At 44.0% G+C, this 18,615-nt stretch overlaps 2 protein-coding genes across 3 annotated transcripts; one reads left to right on the top strand and one right to left on the bottom strand.

Moving 5' to 3' along the window:
* Nucleotides 1-1,581: 1,581 nt before the first annotated feature.
* dgke (diacylglycerol kinase, epsilon) lies at nucleotides 1,582-10,061 on the top strand. The gene is made up of 11 exons (XM_041934480.1): nucleotides 1,582-2,286; nucleotides 2,759-2,918; nucleotides 3,029-3,148; nucleotides 3,301-3,444; nucleotides 3,555-3,712; nucleotides 3,931-3,979; nucleotides 4,078-4,191; nucleotides 4,350-4,421; nucleotides 5,088-5,215; nucleotides 5,407-5,518; nucleotides 6,133-10,061. The coding sequence occupies exons 1-11, from the start codon at nucleotides 1,835-1,837 to the stop codon at nucleotides 6,373-6,375; spliced, it is 1,752 nt and encodes a 583-aa protein (XP_041790414.1). The 5' UTR covers nucleotides 1,582-1,834; the 3' UTR covers nucleotides 6,376-10,061.
* On the bottom strand, nucleotides 9,805-16,158 carry LOC121604851 (E3 ubiquitin/ISG15 ligase TRIM25-like). Of its 2 annotated transcripts, none has more exons than XM_041934482.1 (9): nucleotides 16,006-16,158; nucleotides 15,105-15,732; nucleotides 14,380-14,475; nucleotides 13,971-14,204; nucleotides 13,156-13,324; nucleotides 12,815-12,865; nucleotides 12,293-12,484; nucleotides 11,510-11,545; nucleotides 9,805-10,484 (listed from the first exon to the last, which is right to left on the bottom strand). In XM_041934482.1, the coding sequence occupies exons 2-9, from the start codon at nucleotides 15,711-15,713 to the stop codon at nucleotides 10,339-10,341; spliced, it is 1,533 nt and encodes a 510-aa protein (XP_041790416.1). In that variant the 5' UTR covers nucleotides 15,714-15,732; nucleotides 16,006-16,158; the 3' UTR covers nucleotides 9,805-10,338. The 2 variants fall into 2 exon arrangements, with proteins under 2 accessions (XP_041790416.1, XP_041790415.1); XM_041934481.1 differs by having other exon boundaries at nucleotides 13,144-13,324; nucleotides 16,006-16,156.
* Nucleotides 16,159-18,615: the final 2,457 nt, after the last annotated feature.

An 18,615-nucleotide genomic window follows, 5' to 3' on the forward strand; every position in this document is an offset into this window, starting at 1 on the left:
CTCATTGTTATCTGAGACGAGACCCACTACTGTAGTGTCGTCCGCAAACTTCACGACTGTGTTGGTGGGGTGGATGGCAGCACAGTCGTGAGTAAACAGGGTGAAGAGGGCTGGGCTGAGCACACAACCCTGTGGCGTGCCCGTGCTGAGGACCAGAGGGGATGATGTGATGTTCCCTATTCTCACCACCTGAGGCCTGTTGGTGAGAAAGTCTCTGACCCAGTGGCACAGAGACGCAGGCAGACCCACCGTGTGTAGCTTCAGCGCCAGCTTGTCTGGGATGACGGTGTTAAAAGCTGAGCTAAAGTCTACAAATAGCATCCTGACGTAGGTGTTGGGCTGCTGCAGGTGGGTCAGGGCTGTGTGCAGGGTAATGGAGACAGCATCCTCTGTGGACCGATTTCCTCTGTAAGCAAACTGAAGGCTGTCTAGGTCCGAGGGGATGAAGTCTCTGATGTACCTAAGAATAATCCGCTCAAAGCACTTCATGATTACCGGGGTCAGTGCAACAGGCCGGTAGTCATTCAGGCAGGTGATGGATGTCTTCTTTGGTACCGGAATGATGGTGGAGGACTTGAGGCACTCAGGAACCGTGGACAGCTGCAGGGACAGGTTGAAAATGTCCAGGAACACTCCTGCTAGCTGGTCAGCGCATGTCCTCAAAGTCTTGCCTGACACCTTATCCGGTCTTGCAGCTCTGCGGGTGTTGATCCTCCTCAGGGTGGATGACACCTGGTGCTGCTGCAGGACGAGGGGCTGGTGCTGCTCCTCCAGCCGGGGTAGTTGTGTGACTTCTCTGCTGCCTGATGTGTCAAAGCGGGCAAAGAAGCTGTTCAAGGTGTCAGGCAGGAAATAACAATACATTTGGGTGCTGGGTTTTAGTACAATATTGATGGATTTTACATTTAAGAGGGATATATTGTACCTTTACACTGCTAAATTTATCTGACAGTTTATTTTCAAAGAAAGATTGGATTTTTTTAAATTAAAAAAACGTAAGCTAAACTTAGAAAACACAATACAAAACCCCTTATGAATAAGCAGTATCCACCGGGGGCTCCTTGACACAGATGTCTGTGGCTTATTATCAGTTCCACTAAAGACAGAGTTCCTCAGTAAACTGGCCGGGGCCCTTAAAAGTCTAATTCATCGATATTGCACAAGAATGAATCATCTCTCAGCTCCTCAGACTTAGCTAATGATCCTTTGGAGGGGCCTGACCCTCAGTTTGGAAACCACTGGCCAAAACAGCTTGTAAAGAAGTTCAGACTAGCATGATGCTGCTCACACATTGATGCATCAGTGTTAACAGTCATACATAACAACACATCAGGCGCAGGGGAATGGTTGTGCAGAACGAGTACTTTCACTTTTGATAGATGAAGTACATTTGGCTGATAATATGTTTGTACTTTTACGCAAGTAGGACTTTGAATGCAGGAATTGTACTTGGAATGAAGTATTTTATAGTGTGCTCAGTGCTGTTACTATTGCTAAAGGTAACGGCCTCACATTTGTGCGCATGTGCGTTTTCCCTGTTGGTGGACTGACTTCTCTTGACATTTAAACGCTCTCTGACGATGCTATGGTGGCGAGGTAGCTCATTGGTTAAACGTCACATCGTTGTTTTCTTCTTTACAGCTAGTTAGACACAAAAATGAGTGTAATCAAGCTGAAATTAGTGCCAGCAGCCGGCTGGTGTCCGTCAACATGAGTGTCGCAGGGAAACGGCGGCGCGCGTCCAGTCCACGGTCGGTGTTGGTGACAGACTTCTCCTCGGGACTGATCTCCGCTCGTTAGCATCACCCACTGCTCCAGCTACCGTCCAGCAGCTATGTACAAGGAGGGGGACGAGGTGCAGGACGACTGCGGCTCCCGGGAGGAGTGGACGCTCCTGTTCTGGACCTCTCTGGCCGTCATCGTCCCGGTCATCATCACGCTGTGGTGCAGCGCCCAGCGCTCCAAGCGGAAAACGCACATGAAGGATTTCTTTCGCAAGAGCAAGCACGGATGGCACTACACGGACCTGTTCAACAAGCCCACCTACTGCTGCGTGTGCTCCCAGCACATCCTCCAAGGGGCTTTCTGCGACTGCTGCGGCGTGTGCGCCGACGAGCAGTGCCTGCGCCGGGCCGACCGGAGCCTGTCGTGCAAGGAGATCATGGCCCCCTCCAGCCCCGACGGAGCCATGGAGCACCGCTGGGTCCGCGGAAACGTCCCCCTCGCCAGCTACTGTGCAGTGTGCAAACAGCAGTGCGGCACCCAGCCCAAGCTCTGCGACTTCAGGTAGCGCAGGTGGAGCCACAGGTGTATGAGAGCCACGTCGATGCGTGTGCTGCAGATCTGCAGCTGCTTGTGTGTGTGAAAAAACGTGGTTTCCACCTGTGAAACGGTCCAGGACATAGCCTGGCTCACAGATGGTTACCTATACATTATACACCTGTAAAACATTAATGGATAACCGTGCATGAAGGTTGCTGCTTCACATCCAGTCACACTTTCACAACCCCAGCCTTTCATATCATAATGGGGTAAAACGTCCCATTTTAATCTGTTTTTAATTTGCTCTAATGGACTGCTGCTGCTCTGTGGGAGGGCGGCCACCAGCAGGAGTAATCTCTTAGTGTCAGAGGAGTTGCTGAGCTGCTGTTAGTCACTGGTCGGTGTCAGAGGCAGACCAGCACTGTGCAGCTGGTAAAGCTTCAGGCTTTTGAAGACACTTTTCTAATAGGATTGTGTCCCTATGTCCCTCCTCCAGGTGTGTGTGGTGTCAGACCACTGTGCACGATGACTGCATGGACAGCCTGGCGGACGCGGACCAGTGTGACCTGGGCGAGTTCCACAGCCTCATCATCCCTCCTCACTACCTCTACCGTGTCAACAAGCTCCGCCGCAGGCACCCCGACGAGTACAGCAAGGTGCTGACGATGTGGTCACGTGGGGCCGCAGTGCATGCTGGACTCACACTGTGGGTGACTTGGTGTCCCTGAGCCGCTCAAGCAGTGTTGGTTTGTGTGTGTTTCCGTAGCTGGCGTCTTCCTGCGGCAGCGGCTGGACTCCAGTTTTGGTCCTGGCTAACACACGGAGCGGGAACAACATGGGGGAGGCTCTGCTGGGAGAATTTCGCACCCTTCTGAATCCTGTGCAGGTCAGTCTGGAGTTTCTCGTACTTTGCCTCGGTGAGAATAAATCATCCAGTAACACCCCCTTGGGTGTCATCTGAGCCTGGCGATGAGTCCAGAGAGAGATTTCTGCACAAAACATGACTCAAGCGTGTCTCGTCTCTCGTCTCTCCTCCAGGTGTTTGACCTGTCTGAGCTGACTCCCTCCAAAGCCCTCCAGCTGTGCACCCTGCTGCCCCCCGGAAGTGTCCGGGTGCTGGTGTGCGGGGGTGATGGCACAGTGGGCTGGGTGCTGGACGCCATCGATACTATGAAGCTGAAGGTGAAATGAGACTTTCCATGCAGGGATTTTTATTAAATTTAAATTTCTTTTTTTAAGCGCTGCATTAAATAATGTGCGTGCTGCTCTTACTGTGTATTTTCCTGTGTCAGGGCCAAGACCAGTTCATGCCAAGGGTGACCATCCTGCCCCTGGGCACAGGAAATGACCTTTCCAACACTTTAGGCTGGGGTGCCGGGTATGCCGGAGAGATCCCTGTGGAACAGGTTCTCCGTAATGTCCTTGACGCTGAGGTGGTCAAAATGGACAGGTGGGCTGTCCTACTGCTTTCAGTCTTTGCTTTGGGAACAAATCTTCCACAGTATGATACCATCGATGTCATGTGCTTACAAATGTTTAGACCCATGGAAATACAATTTCTAATAAAAACAGAAAGGTTTGCAGACTTTCTTTTTGCTGATTGGTCAGGATGCATGTGGACAGTCTTAGAGTCGCGACCTCTGTATTTACCTACACGCTCATTTTCAGATGGAAGGTGCAGGTGGCTTCAAAAGGGCTCTACTTTCGTAAACCGAAGGTGAGTTTGATCTCCAGTTTCAAATTCTCTTTTATTAACATGAGCCCACTCACACACACAGCAGCCCATGTAAAACACACACTGTGCGTCCTTTTCAGGTTCTGTCCATGAACAACTACTTCTCTGTGGGGCCCGACGCCCTGATGGCGCTCAACTTCCACACGCACCGCGAGAAAACGCCCTCCTTCTTCTCCAGCCGCATCATCAACAAGGTCAGAGAGGTTGAGCCGCTTCATTTGAATACACAAATCATCTGCAAATCTTAACTCAATATCAATTTGAATATTAACACAACCCTCATTATGAGAACCATCAGGGAAACAAGGTGCTTTATACTGATACGTACTCTACTGTTGTGTTTTTTCCACAGGCTGTTTACTTCCTGTATGGCACCAAAGATTGTTTAGTGCAGGAATGTAAGGATCTGGATAAGAGGATTGAGGTACAGTAGCCTTTGTTGATGTGATGAAGCTTCGTGTTCACGCGGTCTTCACATATGCAGTTGACTGACTTCCACCCTGAGTTCTCCGTCGTCTCAATCATGTCTTCAGTAAACAACAGCGATAAACTGGCACTTTTTAGGACTTTTTCTACTATGTTTTGGCTTGCTTCTGAATGAAAATGAACTTTTGTGCATGATTTTTTTTCTGGATTTTTCTGGAATTGAAGTGTATGTTTTGTAAATTGTTTTATCTGTATGTGTTGAGAATTTCTCTACAATGCCTTATTATGGATTAAATGCCCAGAACACTAGAGTAAGGGGAAGAGTTAGCATGAAGACTGGAAGCGGGGGGCAGTTAGTTAGTTCAAATACACCTTCCACTCCCCATTAAACAACAAGTTGTCAGGTTTATGTTCCTGTTTGTGTAACCTGAAAGCAAACAGCATGGCCTCTATTCTCTTGTGCTGCTTATATGCATGTTAGACAACACAGAGGATACATTAGCTCTGTTTGTCACTGTACCTACTACGTGTGTGTGTGTGTGTGTGTGTGTGTGTGTGTGTGTGTGTGTGTGTGTGTGTGTGTGTGTGTGTGTGTGTGTGTGTGTGTGTGTGTGTGTGTGTGTGTGTGTGTGTGTGTGTGTGTGTGTGTGTGTTCCCACCACAGCTGGAGCTGGATGGTGAGAGGGTGGCGCTGCCCAGTCTGGAGGGCATCATAGTTTGTAACATTGGCTACTGGGGTGGAGGCTGCAGACTCTGGGAGGGGATGGGGGATGATCCCTGCCCCCCCACACGGTAAGAGAGCATCAGTGAAAACTGGTTTTAGTTACAAAAATGTCAGTTGCCCATCGGAAATTAGCCGAATTCTTTTTTTCTAGTTTTTGTGTGTGCTCTGGTATTCTTACTGAAGTGTTTATATCAAGTGCTCCAAGTCACCATAGCAACGAACAGTGAGCAGCCGTGTCGCTTCCTGTCTCACCCTGCAGGCTGGATGATGGTCTGCTGGAGGTAGTGGGTGTGTTTGGCTCCTTCCACTGCGCTCAGATCCAGGTCAAGCTGGCCAATCCTGTCCGGCTGGGGCAGGCCCACACTGTCAGGGTGAGGCAATGACACACACACGAACACTGCCACAGTGCTTCCTGTTTACCTCAGTAAGTGGGTATGGAACAGACACAACGAGGGAGTCAAATTAGTTTTCACTGCCATCTGCCTCAACACAGCACTTGAGAATCTAATTTTGACTAACGCGATTAAGCGTACACTACACGTCCTGCACGTGCTCACATCCTTTTCCTGTTTTCACACAAGCTCATTCTGTTCTTCGCGTTCAGAATAAAAGCGCACCATTAACCGCTCGCTGAAGACACTGCAAAAACAGATACTAGTGATGCACGTATGAAGGTCACAATGAAAGGGGAAAAAAGCTTTACAGAGAGCTTTCAAACAGTGAGCGGTTACAGCTGCCACCTCCATTATTTTCACTGTAAACATGATGGCAGTGGCAGGGAGAGAGAGGACAGCTGCCACTGCACCTGCTGCCTGAGGGTGACCAAGGCAACCACAGGACATCTTATAGAAAATGTTAGAACGACATACCAGCATAACACATATTAAATAGTTTCTCCCTTACAAATTGCAGAGGTGTGTGTGTGTGTGTGTGTGTGTGTCTGTGTGTCTCATATTCATGTGTGGTGTTGTCTGTCCCTCTCCAGCTGGTCCTCAAGAGCTCCAAGATGCCCATGCAGGTGGATGGGGAGCCGTGGGCCCAGGGCCCCTGCACCATCACCATCACCCACAAGACCCAGGCCCTTATGCTGTACCACAGCGCCGAGCAGACGGATGACGATGAAGACGAATCCAGCGCCTCTGAGACGGAGAGCCCCACCCCTCACGACTCACCGAGGCCCCCGGGGCCGGCCTCCGCTGGTGCGAGAGCCACCTCAAACTTCATGTGATCCGCAGCTCCTCTTGTCTTAGCTTCTGTCTTCTTTCCGCACCCCAGTTTCTCATTAAGCCCTCGTTTGCAGTGGCACTTACTTCCCCTCCTTTAAGATCCTTAAACACACCCTATCCTTGATGAGAACAAGGTATTATGATTTTCCTGTGCAGTCATTTCATATGTTGTCCTGAGGGCCCCCAGGGGTTAGAAAGGTCAGTTTACCTTTGGGCTGATGTGATTTGTTTTTGGACTTTTTGTCTCCACACTCCCCATATATTGTAACCCAGAACTCAGGCAGTTCCTGCTCCACAGGTGGGACAGTCAGGAGGAGGTGAATGTCTTGGAGAGAGATTGCTGTTTATTTGCACTGATCCCTTGTGCCATAAACATCTATAGTCGACTATACTGTATTATTATGCTGTATTTACAGTTGAAAGCCTGGTGCAGCCCTGCAGGCATCAGTGAGCCATTTTAAACAAGTTGGCCAGGTTCAGTGTACCAAAACCCTTCAAAGCCATGTCTCAGTCAGCAGCAGGTGATACGTAGTCATACAGAGAACACACAGCAAATGTGAAGTGGAGCTTTGGCTGAAGGTACACGCAAAGCATTGTGGCTCATCTGTGTTTTTTTTGTTACTCCGACAAGAGCACGAACAGCAAACACAAACTCCAGTTGGTGGTACAGTAAAACTGTACAGAACGCCTCTTAAATTGCTCTTTCAGGCTCATCATCACAACATTGACAGTTTTTAAATGTCTCCTGCATTTTTCACCTGAGATGAGGCTTTGAAATGGCCAACAGGTCTGTGAATCTCGACGGGGCGAGGCCTCTGTTGCAGCTGCAATGTGCTGTCGGTCACTGGACATCGATGCCGGCTTGCTTACTTCACAATGGTCTCATGTAGCTCGCCACACACTTAGATTGTACTAAAAGCAGTCTTGAAACTATATTTAACTTTCCTGTAAGAGCTACAGGGCACAGCCTGATTTTTTATTTTAATTTTGAAACTACTGCCAAGTAAGTGTTGCCTACATGTAGAACCTTTTGTTTTTCCTCTTCTTTACATAGTTCCTCCTGTTTACATATTTTGTGCTGCACTGTTTTGGCACTTGATAAATACATCACACTGCTTAGGACATACATGACACCGTAGTGTCGACCTTTGATGTCGCTGCCGATAGTGATACCTGCTGATGAGATTAAGCTGTCCGTGTTGTTATATTCCGTTCTTCAGGTCATCCTCTTGCATTTCATCATTTGTGTTTTAGCAGATAGTCACCACACGTTGGCAGACTAAAGACAGTGTTTTCTGTAGACAGGGTCTTCGACTCGATCCTCTGCAGTTTAATATTAATACCATCAGAGGTGCTTGCATGTGCTTTTCTGTGTCGTGTTCAGGTGACGTTGATCTAACTGTTGAGTTTCATTGTTTGCATCTCGCCTGTATTCTACATGTGTGCAAGAGGTCATTTGTGTTTCTGTCTATAAAGTAGCCTACTCGTAGGGAAACTGATTTTATCATTTCAGGTGGTCCTTGTTTATTGCAGAGTGAAGAAAATTGCCTGTTGTTCACAGCCATATCAGAAAAGTCTGTAGAATGTTAAGGAATCTGGAGCCAACTTGCTGCTCATAAGGCTGAACAGGGATCAGTTTTTAGCCGAGTGATGCCTATGCTTTTGGAATATGCACATTTTGGCAGGTAACCAAGTTTTGTGGTTTCATCACCTTTTATTTGTTTGGTGAATGTCTTCTTGCTCAAGGACACCTGCTTGATCTTTTACCTTATCTGTGTTTACCAGAGTTGTGTGTGTGTGTGTGTGTGTGTGTGTGTGTGTGTGTGTGTGTGTTGGGTCGCACTGAGCTTTTTGAAATGTAACTGAGGTTTGTTGGCAGGTTTTTAGCCACACTAGCAGCAAGTTCAAAACACTGTTTTCATGTGAAACAGCTCAATAATTGTTGGATGAATTGTGGTGTAACTCAGTGCAGACATTGATGATCCTCATAGAATGAATCATAATGATGATTTATGCAGAACCACCACCAGGTCAAAAGTGTGTTTGTGTAAGTTCATGACAAATGAATGCTAGATGGCATGCTAACATGCTACAGCACATGCTAGTTGGACCAAAATGCAGATGTTTGCAAAACAGCTTAAAGCTGCACTCGTAAATATTTGTATATTTGAAATGATTAAAATTACTATGTGTCATGTGAAATGCGTCACTCACAGTGGTGAAGCAAGAACAGTTATTGCCAGTTATTGCTTTGATCTGGTGAAAGCTGTTAAAAATCGTCCAGTGCACAGAGGAGGACTCTTTTGATTACGTAACAATATGGCGTTTTTGTCTGGCGCACCATCAACATTTTTAGATCCACCAGTGGTCAGAATTTAACAACTATGAAAGCCTGTTCCAGCCGATGTGTTGGAAAAAAAAGAACCTCCAAGTCATTATAACTCAAAAAATTGATTTAGTATCTATTCCTCAAAATAAACACTTTAATAAAGACATATTTTCTATTCACTGGTAGACTGCATTGAAAATGGGGAAAAAATGACTGAGACCAACCCTTAAAACACCATAAAACCATGAACTTTTAGGGATGCTCTCCATAAATAACCTATTCAAATATATCATTTTATAAATTTGCATGTGTCATGTAGCATTGCTTTTTCTTGACGGTATCTCCCTTTGGATTCCATTTATAATAATGCTAATTGACTATTTTTGTTTGATGGACCCTTCAAATGACTCTGGACATAACGTTTTCTAAGATTTATTGCAATGTTCGATGTTAGGATTGTTGGCCTAAAAATGGATGAAATATCTTATTATTTTGAGATACTAAATCATTATTTTGTGACACACAGTCATTTGTTTGAAATAAGTAATTATTTTGAGATATTGTCATATTGAGACAATAGGTAATCAGAAACAGACATTATTTCAAGAAAGTTAATCATTTAATGACTTGCAGGATTTTTTTTTCGTCACATTGACAGGAATGGGCTCCATACATAACAGCAAAGTGGTCTCCATTTTTAAACCATCCAAAAATGTGTCTCCTGGCGTGTAGTGATTATTACGCCTCACAGTGTTGCTAGTGTGGCTGAAGACTTCTACTTGTTTCACTGTTGGGTTTGCAGGGACTGTCTGTGATGTTATTGCTTTGAATGCTCCCAACTTCTAGCTGTCGGTTTATTGTTAAATCTTGGCAGATACACAACAGTATTTATATAGACTCACTTTGGCAAGACAAATTTGAAAAGTGTTGTGTGTGCCAAAATGCTTTCATTATGAATCAATATATATTTGAAAATGCTTACTTCTTTGCTGTCAAAATAAGAGAACCTTACAGGCTGATACGAATGTGCAGAAAACTGGAGGATTTTCATTTTGACTGCGATGTTGTCCTAAAAGGAAGAAGAGGAGTGAAAATACAAAGAAACTGTCTGGGACGAGTTAAGCTTTAATAGGTAACAATCATGTAAAACAAAACTATTCAGAAAACAATCGTAGTTATGTGGGTTTGGTGAAATTGTTACTACAGGTGACAGAAATTGATTTTGACTTAATTGAATGTAATGAAGAGAAGTTTTGAATTTGACGACATTCCCATAAATATTTTCATATAGAAGCTGTGTGTGTCTGTGTTTTACATACATACATAATAAACTGCAGGCCCTGGTCACAGATCACAGCAGCCATAAGCTCCTGTCCTATCATTCAACCATCACACTGACATCGTTATATAGAGATGTGTTAATCATTTACCAGTTTCACAAATCCTGAGCTCAAGCAACTACACTCAGTCAGCGAAGCATAAACATATCATCATGTAAAAACTGACACTACGGAACTTGAACTGTGAACAGTTAAAAAGTGATGATTAGGGCCATTCCCCATCATGTGACTGACTCATACGCTCCATATTTTTATGATACAAAAGTCTCATAGTGCTCAAATCATATCAGCTGCATCTATTTATTTTTCTGAGGCCTTGGATGGCTTCCAGTTGATTTCCCTGATGGAGGACGGCTTCTGGGATTGTCTTTCTTGGTGAAATCAGATCCTTTTGCACTTGGCTTTGGTCCTCCTGGAGCACTGTGGGGCTTCTTGTCTTGTTCTGAAGAAAATGTACAAAAAGGTTTAGATTAGACTTTATTGATCTCACAATGGAGAACCTCACTCTTACAGAAGCTCTTCAGAACACAAAAGTTTCTTGAGTAGTTCATCCACACTACGAGAGTTGTGCCACTTGCTAAACACATTCTTGAAATTTTCCAAAATTGTTGTGAGCTCAAATCGGATTAAACTTCCAATTGAAAGGTCAAGCTGAAGAACAACATTGTGAACACCATTATGTACTTAATATGGATGCCAACATGTTTGCACACAGGTAATTCAGGTAGCACAGGTCTGTGAGAAGGGCTACAAGCTGTTGTTTTTCATAGGGTGTGAACTCTAGTCCACTGACTCTACCGTTGTGACACATGGTTATTACTGGCTGAGCTAAACTCATGTGACATTTTAATCAGTTGAGATCAGCACATTTCCAGGAATACAACCACACCTCAAATTACAAATGTGGTTTATTTACAGTTGTTTCGAGATGTCTGTCTTTTTCTGTGGTGTGAGCACCACTAACAAAATCCCATTCACCTCCATTATGCTAGAGATGTCTCAAAACCCGGACAATTAAAACCAAGTAACACATTACCACAAGAAAAGCAAACAAACTGAAGCTAAAAGTGTCAAAGAAACCAAATCCCATTTTAACGCCACATTGCAAAACATTTGGAAAGCTTATTTCCCTGTTCTTGTCACTGCTACAGCTCCACAACAACACGTCAGGATCTAACACTCTATTTAAAACTCAGGCAGGCTGTTCAATGGGGTGTGATAGATAATCCATTTTTAAAAGTTTAAATCTGGTAACAAGGAAAAACTGTGAGAAGCCAAACATGAAACGCTGATTTTTGATTCTTACCCAAAGAGCCACTCAAATCCTTATTTATCTTTTTAATCTTTCAGGATTATAAGAAGGCTGAAACCATATCTGGTTGAGATGTTTTAAAAAAACTAGCCTGGAAATAAAAACATATTCATGAAATAAAATTTCAGTGTAGAATAGAAAGGTGAATGACATACTGTGGGAGGGGTGGTGGCTGCTGTCGCTCTTCTTGCCTGTAAAAGAACAAAATGAAAACAAACACACACACAAAAAGACATGAAGCGTTTGCTTTGCTAAAGGAAAACATTATCATGGCTTTCTAACTTTTTTTGGGAGTTGCAGTGTAGGTTCATGAATGTCAACAGCTGTCAGACCATCACTTTCATCTAAAGTGAAATATCTTGACTATTACAATACATTACATATAATATTTGATATAGCCATGGCTCCTGATGACTTACGTGATCTGGTGTCATCAAGTGACACAATTTCCACTTTCCACTGCTCATTACATTAAATTGCACCTTTATGGTGGGTCAGTATGTACATTTTGTACCTGTTACTATATGATACATCTGTGAGAATTGTACTTCTTTTGTAACTTTGTTTTTGAGTGTGTGGTTCCTGTTGCATGCTTCTCCAGCCTTCTTCAGGCTCATTTTACAAGCTTGGCTACATAGGGTAGGTATGTCATTTTCTATATTTTGTCGCATATTGTGTATCATCATTCGCTGTACTGATTGGTTGTGGGCTGGCTGGTTGAATGGCCTTTCGGTAGTTCAATCAATTCATGCTTATCCTTGTGGATAAGTAATCGGATACATGCTACATTACATTTGTAGAATTTTTTGTGTGATTATCTTTCTCAGTGTCCCCAGGTCACACTGCTGTCTGTTACACTGTATTTTTGAATTTCTTAATCAAACTGTCGTGACAAACACAACAATTAGATTGTAATTTGTCATTGTAATCTTGCTTACTTGTCTTTTGTCCTGCCATAAATGGAGCAGGCCTATGAGAGCCTGCTCCCCAGCTCTGTGCGCGCTGGGGTGGATTCCAGCCTCCGTGTGGTCCTATATACACAGGTACAGGAACTGGCTGGAAGTACTGCTGGATGGGTGGACAAGCTGGACTGTCGGACTGTCCTTTGTGCTCTGGAGGATCTGGTACTTCTGAAACAGGGGAAGTGATGGGACAAGACATTTTGTACACCTGTAAGTGTTTTCCCACACTGTAAAGAGTCGGGCGTTACATCATGCTTGTCAAACTGTTTTACGATTCTTAAACCTATCAAAACACATATAAGCTTGACAGAGATGTATGAGGCTATTTTATCAAACCTTAGAGATTCACTATGAACACCACACTCACATACTGACATGCCACAATCAATAAAAAATCTGTAAATGCGTTTGTCATACACATGGGCAGTACATGTTTTACTGTATTTAGACTTTCTACAATACAATTCTACAATAATACCCTCACAGAGATGAACGTACCAGATTTCAGCTGAGATCCACTACCTCCTGAGACAGGAACTGCTTTTTCATCTGCGAATGGTAAACGGACTGCATTTGTATAGTGCTTTACAATTTGCCTCTCATTCAGCCATTCACTAGCACACACACACCGATGGCAGCAAGCTGTGATGCTACCATCTGGAGCAGTTTTGGTCCACCACCACAAAACAAAGCATCAATAAAGTCAACGTCTGATTTAATTTCCAGTGTTTCCTATAACAACACCTCCAGATGCAACGATACCAGTGTTAAGTTAGTCAAGAAAATTGATAAGTCTCCAAATGTGAATCCTCCCACTATCCATGTACCTGCACATTCACCTCCTTTAAGTATGAGTGGTCTGGCCTCAACTGGCTGTTTAAGGACCTCTGTCAGATGCTCCTTCAGGGCAGCAGCAAAGGCCTGTGTTGCCGTCACCTTCTTGGAGTCCAGGCTGATTCGAGGGGTGTGAGGATCAAACTTTACAGCCCGAGGCATGTCAAATGAAGCCTGTGAGGAACAAGTGAAAGAAAACACTTATCAATGGGATGTGTTTTTTATCCAAGTCATCTAAGACGTGGCTGTAGTAGGTGTAGGATGTTGCAGCATGTATTGTTTTCGTTTTCTCATGGTACCACCAGAGGGTGCTAAAGTAAGAAATATTACAATGAGAAATAACAATTGCTTTGCTTATTGATTTATATATCATTTTCTCAATCAATCAATCATTTTGATAATAAAACATCAGAAAATAGAGGATAACTACCTGTTATGATAGCCAAACAACCCAAGAAATGTAATCATAAATCACAGAGAAAAGCACCAATTAGCTGAAACCAGCACATTTTCACGATTTTTCCTTAAAATTACAAACGTGAAGTCACTTTTAAATGAATAGTTGCTATTTTGTTTCCTGTTAAGTGACTTATCGTTTGCAGCTGTAGTTAAAATTCTACATTTTCTCTTTAATTGGAATTGTGGTGGCTGAAAAAGAGCATGAAGCCATATAACATACAGGCCAGTTCCAATGTCACGCCTCAGTCAAGCTATCGCAGGTATACATGAAGAGGGGCCCTTTAAAGACATGCGAATATTCCAAGTGCATACAATATTGAGAGGACTTTCTCTTTGAGCTAAACACCAATGTTTATCCCACCTGCAGAAAGGAAAGGGTTTGGGATTGAGTCAGCAGGCTGTTGATATCTTCTCTGGCTTTTTTCATGTTCTCAGTGTTCTCAGTTAACCTCTTCATGAGGTCCCGGAGTTTCGTCTGACCAGTCTCCAGCTCGTGGTCCACCTCACGTTGGGCCTCTCGTTCTTCTTGGGCCAACATATCCCGCATCTGCTGATACACGGCTGCAAATGCTGTCTTCCTATTGGCTGCTGCATCCTAGGAAAGGATCACGAGAGGAACCATAGATACAGTAAATACAGGGCGAAGAAAACAGACATAGGGACATTATGTAATTGGCACAAATTTTCCTTTTGAAATAGCGAGTCAGTTATCTTTGTAAATTAAGTCCTACTTCATTTGTTTCTATTCTTGTGTAACAGGTGAAACATACCTTCAGCTTGCTCTGCATGTCAGTAATTTGAAACATAACAGTCTCAGTCTTCTCAATCTTCCCGTCCAGCAAACCCAACTTGTCTCTGAGGTCAGACTACAAGACAGATATAACACATAGCTTCTGTACACGCAGAATTATGCTACAGTGCAAACCCTGCTCATTTTACTCACCACAGCCTAAGTGGAAGGCCGACACGATGCAAACAATGCTTTTTATATTGCCCACACACCATCCTTCCTGCAGCAGACTCTTTGAATGGTGCACTATGTGTCACCTTGTTGTTTTATGCTGCTAAACTGCATTTTGCACAAGTCTAGTGCAGTGGTTCTCAGACAGCTTCTGTCATGCACCCTTCAGAAACTGCAAAAACAATGATAGAGAAAGCAATGATAGGGGAAAGCAACTAAAGGATTGAAGTCTGACTCCATATTTTTCCTCGGCTATCCTCGCTCCAGGTGCCGTGGCTCTGTGCCCCCTCAAGTGGGCCACCCCTCCTGTTTGAGAACCACTGTACTTGTATACTAGTCTTGAATGACTCATTGTATTCTCCATTTACAATCCACTTTCCAAAACAGTTGGGACACTGTGTTAAATAGATACAAAATATGATGATTTGCTAAACATTGAAAGGCCATGCTTAACTGAAAATAGCACAAAGACAACATATCAAATGTTGATACTGAGAAATTTCATTGTTTACACAAACACACACACACACACACCTCTTTGGCGTTCCTCTGCTCCTCAGGAGACATGAAGGAGCAGCCTTTGTGGACTTGCTGCAGGCACACGCTGCAGATTGCTCGGCCATGCTGGCTGCAGAAGAACTCCATCAGCTTGTGGTGCTCCGGGCAGATGCGCTCCGACAGGTCGCCCACAGGCTCGCTCAGCTGGTGGAGACGGAAAGTTGGATTTTCCCGGTGAGGCCGCAGGTGCTCCTCGCAGAAAGAGGCCATGCAGGTGAGGCAGGTCCGGGACGCCTCTGCCTCCATGCACGTATCACAACGTATGACATCCTCTTTGACATCCTCTGTCTCGGCTTCGCTCTCCTCTTCGACCAGGCTCACTTCACTCTGGCTCGACTTCGAGTTGAAGGTCTCCACGACGGTGCTGAGGACCGTGTTTTTCTTCAGCTCGGGCTTGGTGGGGAAGAGGGTCCGACACTGGGGACAGCTGTAGGAGTCCTTCCAGGTGGTGAGGAGGCAGTCCTGGCAGAAGTTGTGTCCGCAGGGGATGGTGACCGGACAGTCAAAGGTACTGAGACAGATGCTGCAGGTCAGCTCATCCTCCAGGCTCATCAGAGAGAAGTGACTCTGCTCCGTGTCGGCCATGATGACGCTTTAGATGAGGCTGCGAGGGAGAAAAGAAACCTAACTTTGTGGAAAAGCAAGTGAGCACGTCTGGTTTTCTTCCTATGATGCTGATTTTTTCTTACTGAATGCCAGTCCTCCTCTGGTGTGCTGGGAAATGAGTATAATCCCGACATTACTTCCTGTGTCGCAGTTAATATCAACACACGGTCGATCCTCCCATGATATTTTTTATAGAAAAAGGTGGCACACGCACATATATCTGTTAATCTATACATCCACGACGTTTGTCTACGTTCATCCCCCTACTTACCGTTTGAGCTCGTGCAGTTAACTCCAGGTCATGAAGTCGATGACTGCTGACCACTGACGATCATAACCCTGTCTGCGCGTGCGTAGCTGTGTATGAACTCGAAAATAACAGAAGGCAGTCAGCTGTTACTGAGAGCAACACTGGCACCTGTATGACAGAAACTGAACCACGGGTGTCTGATCTGCCCAGGCAGGTTTATTTGGACTGGTGTTACACAGAGAGAAACGCGTCTTTTATTAACAACAACCATTGATTCATTTGTAATACAAACTGATTTTGATTAACTACATGTAATAAGCAATAACCTTGAGCATTTTAAGAAATCACATTCATACTGTAAACTGTACTGAATCCATGCGTCTCCTGTTGGGTACAGGGAATAAAACCACCACACATGAAACACTGCACAAAGGTTGGTTCGATGTGAACTTTCGACAGCACACAGATTGAGTAAAATCCAATGTACCCGTGAAAATACACACTACATTTCAGTTGAAGGTCAGCACAAAGAACAAAATCAACAAAATGATCTGCAAGCCACTGGAGTCAGAGGTTGATCCAAGATACATTTTGCAAGCTCTAAACAGAAGACACTGGAAATAAAGTCAAAGGTTGCATGAAAGGTGCGGTTGGCAGTGAGAGTAAACCAGTGTCAGCACAATATCAGTACTTTGACACTCAGGCTCTACAGGTTCACAAAATTATGTGTCCCAAACCACAATCCCCCTTTGTGACGATAAGCAATGGTATATAGTGAAAACAGCAGGTTTCACCATTCAGGTTCAGATTTTATTTTCAGTGATGTAGTGCACCTTTAAATATTGGCATCTCACCTAAAAATAAAGATGTGTACTTGAGGTGCATTGTCAGGAATGCCTCAAAGGGATCCTTACACTGAACCACCAGCAGTCTGGTGTCTGAACCTTTACCAGCGTTTCCCAGAAGTTACTCTGGTCAACAGTGGAAGCGTTCAATGCAGGGAGGTTAGTACTTCAGCCACCTCTGTCAGAACGAAGATGAACTGCATATTGTATAAGCAGATTTCTACTGCTTGACACACATGCAGTTTATCACGATTTAGTACCTGCAAGGTGAGCATGTTTGTGGTAAGTCTGAATCAAAGTGATCAGTAGGCACACTGATCAATCATTGATGTACTCCAGATGTGCCACATCAGGATCTCAGCCACTGTAGCTAACGTCAGCAGTGTGCTTCAGCAAACACATCTTACAGCCAAGAGTAAACTCTGTGTCAAAGAACGAGTAATTTACCCCTGTGGGACTATACATCTAACTATCTTCCTACCACCTTACAAAAAGTCAACAGAACATTCTGATGGCTTGTTGGTTCAATGTACCTACTGTTGATATAAAACAGTATAGCACTGACTTTTTATGGGACATGGCAGGCAAGCATAACATCCCAGGTAACAAATCTAGCCGAGGACCATTGCTGCATGTCATCACTTTCTTTCTTCCTGCATTATTTCCTGGTTCAAACCCCAGTAAAATAAAATAATTTTAAAAAATGATGCCACTTCTTATCAGAACGTGATAAGAACAGAGTCTATATGACTTCTGTTCTCATCAACCCAGTACGACAAAGGGTTGAGGAAGTGACCATATAGGGCTGGGTGATACAAATGATGATACACTGACTTATCTTGTAAAAAATTACATCGTCTGTAGGGTACACTGCTTGTATTAGTTGAAGAGCCAATCAAATCACAGAAACCAGTCTAGCCAATCACAATGCAATCTCCTACGAAGAACCCATTCTACGGGGTTGGTTGAGCTAAAGAGTCCACATGCTATTGTTATGGTGTCAAAAATAGGATAGGTAGAAGGAATACAGGAGCGCTCCTTGTTTTTTTTTGTTCAAAACCCAAACAGTTGTCAGTCATTTCCACATTCTACATCTACTGTTAGACAATATTAAGCTTAAAGGAATATTTAAGATTTCCAGAAATAGAAGCATGACACACTGATACTGACTGATATGGAAAAAACGTATCTTGATAGGACTGTGGCCATATCACCCAGCCCTATAACCTCAACAGCTACACTCCAACACACAAAGAAATCATACCAATCAATCACATTGAAACACCGTATTGACATTTCCTAGAGTGAAGTGATTAACTAACTTCTATATCCAGACGTATTCCCAACCATTCTGCAGTACATTATAAATAATTCACACAATAATGAAGGAGACACACTAGCACACACATGCTGTACAGTAAGCGTACAGTGTGTGTTCTGTTGTCATCATAGAAAATGAGGAAGTAGATCAAATCTCTGAAAACTGAAACCCACCTCAGATGACCCAGCTACAACTCCTCCTCGTTCACACCATCAAGGCGTCGGCCTGAAAGTGACTGACTCAGAGCACACCACTTCTTAGTTATATTGTTGGTTACTTGCTGTAAAGCACTCTCTTTTTGATCCTTCTGTATATAAGGTATATTATATACAGTAGCTTTAAAAACAGTTTTTATCTTGTTTTTAAATGCTGAGAGTACAAACACAAGGTATATTTCTATTCCTGTGTTCTGAGAAGCATTTTTGTGGTCACATAACCACCAATTCAGCAGCTGTAAACCACAGT

The sequence above is a fragment of the Chelmon rostratus genome, chromosome 3, assembly GCF_017976325.1.
Source record: "Chelmon rostratus isolate fCheRos1 chromosome 3, fCheRos1.pri, whole genome shotgun sequence".
In the NCBI taxonomy this organism is placed as follows: Eukaryota; Metazoa; Chordata; class Actinopteri; order Chaetodontiformes; family Chaetodontidae; genus Chelmon; species Chelmon rostratus.

Excerpts from the sequence above, each read along its gene's own strand:
- dgke (XM_041934480.1), top strand. The coding sequence starts at position 1,835 with ATGTACAAGGAGGGGGACGAGGTGCAGGACGACTGCGGCTCCCGGGAG. Across the intron at positions 3,445-3,554 it reads TCGATACTATGAAGCTGAAG|GGCCAAGACCAGTTCATGCC; the intron begins GTGAAATGAGAC and ends TTCCTGTGTCAG. Across the intron at positions 4,192-4,349 it reads CCAGCCGCATCATCAACAAG|GCTGTTTACTTCCTGTATGG; the intron begins GTCAGAGAGGTT and ends TTTTTTCCACAG.
- LOC121604851 (XM_041934481.1), bottom strand. The coding sequence starts at position 15,713 with ATGGCCGACACGGAGCAGAGTCACTTCTCTCTGATGAGCCTGGAGGAT. Across the intron at positions 13,325-13,970 it reads AAACCCTTTCCTTTCTGCAG|GCTTCATTTGACATGCCTCG; the intron begins GTGGGATAAACA and ends TGTTCCTCACAG. Across the intron at positions 12,866-13,143 it reads TAAAGGAGGTGAATGTGCAG|ATGAAAAAGCAGTTCCTGTC; the intron begins GTACATGGATAG and ends TACCATTCGCAG.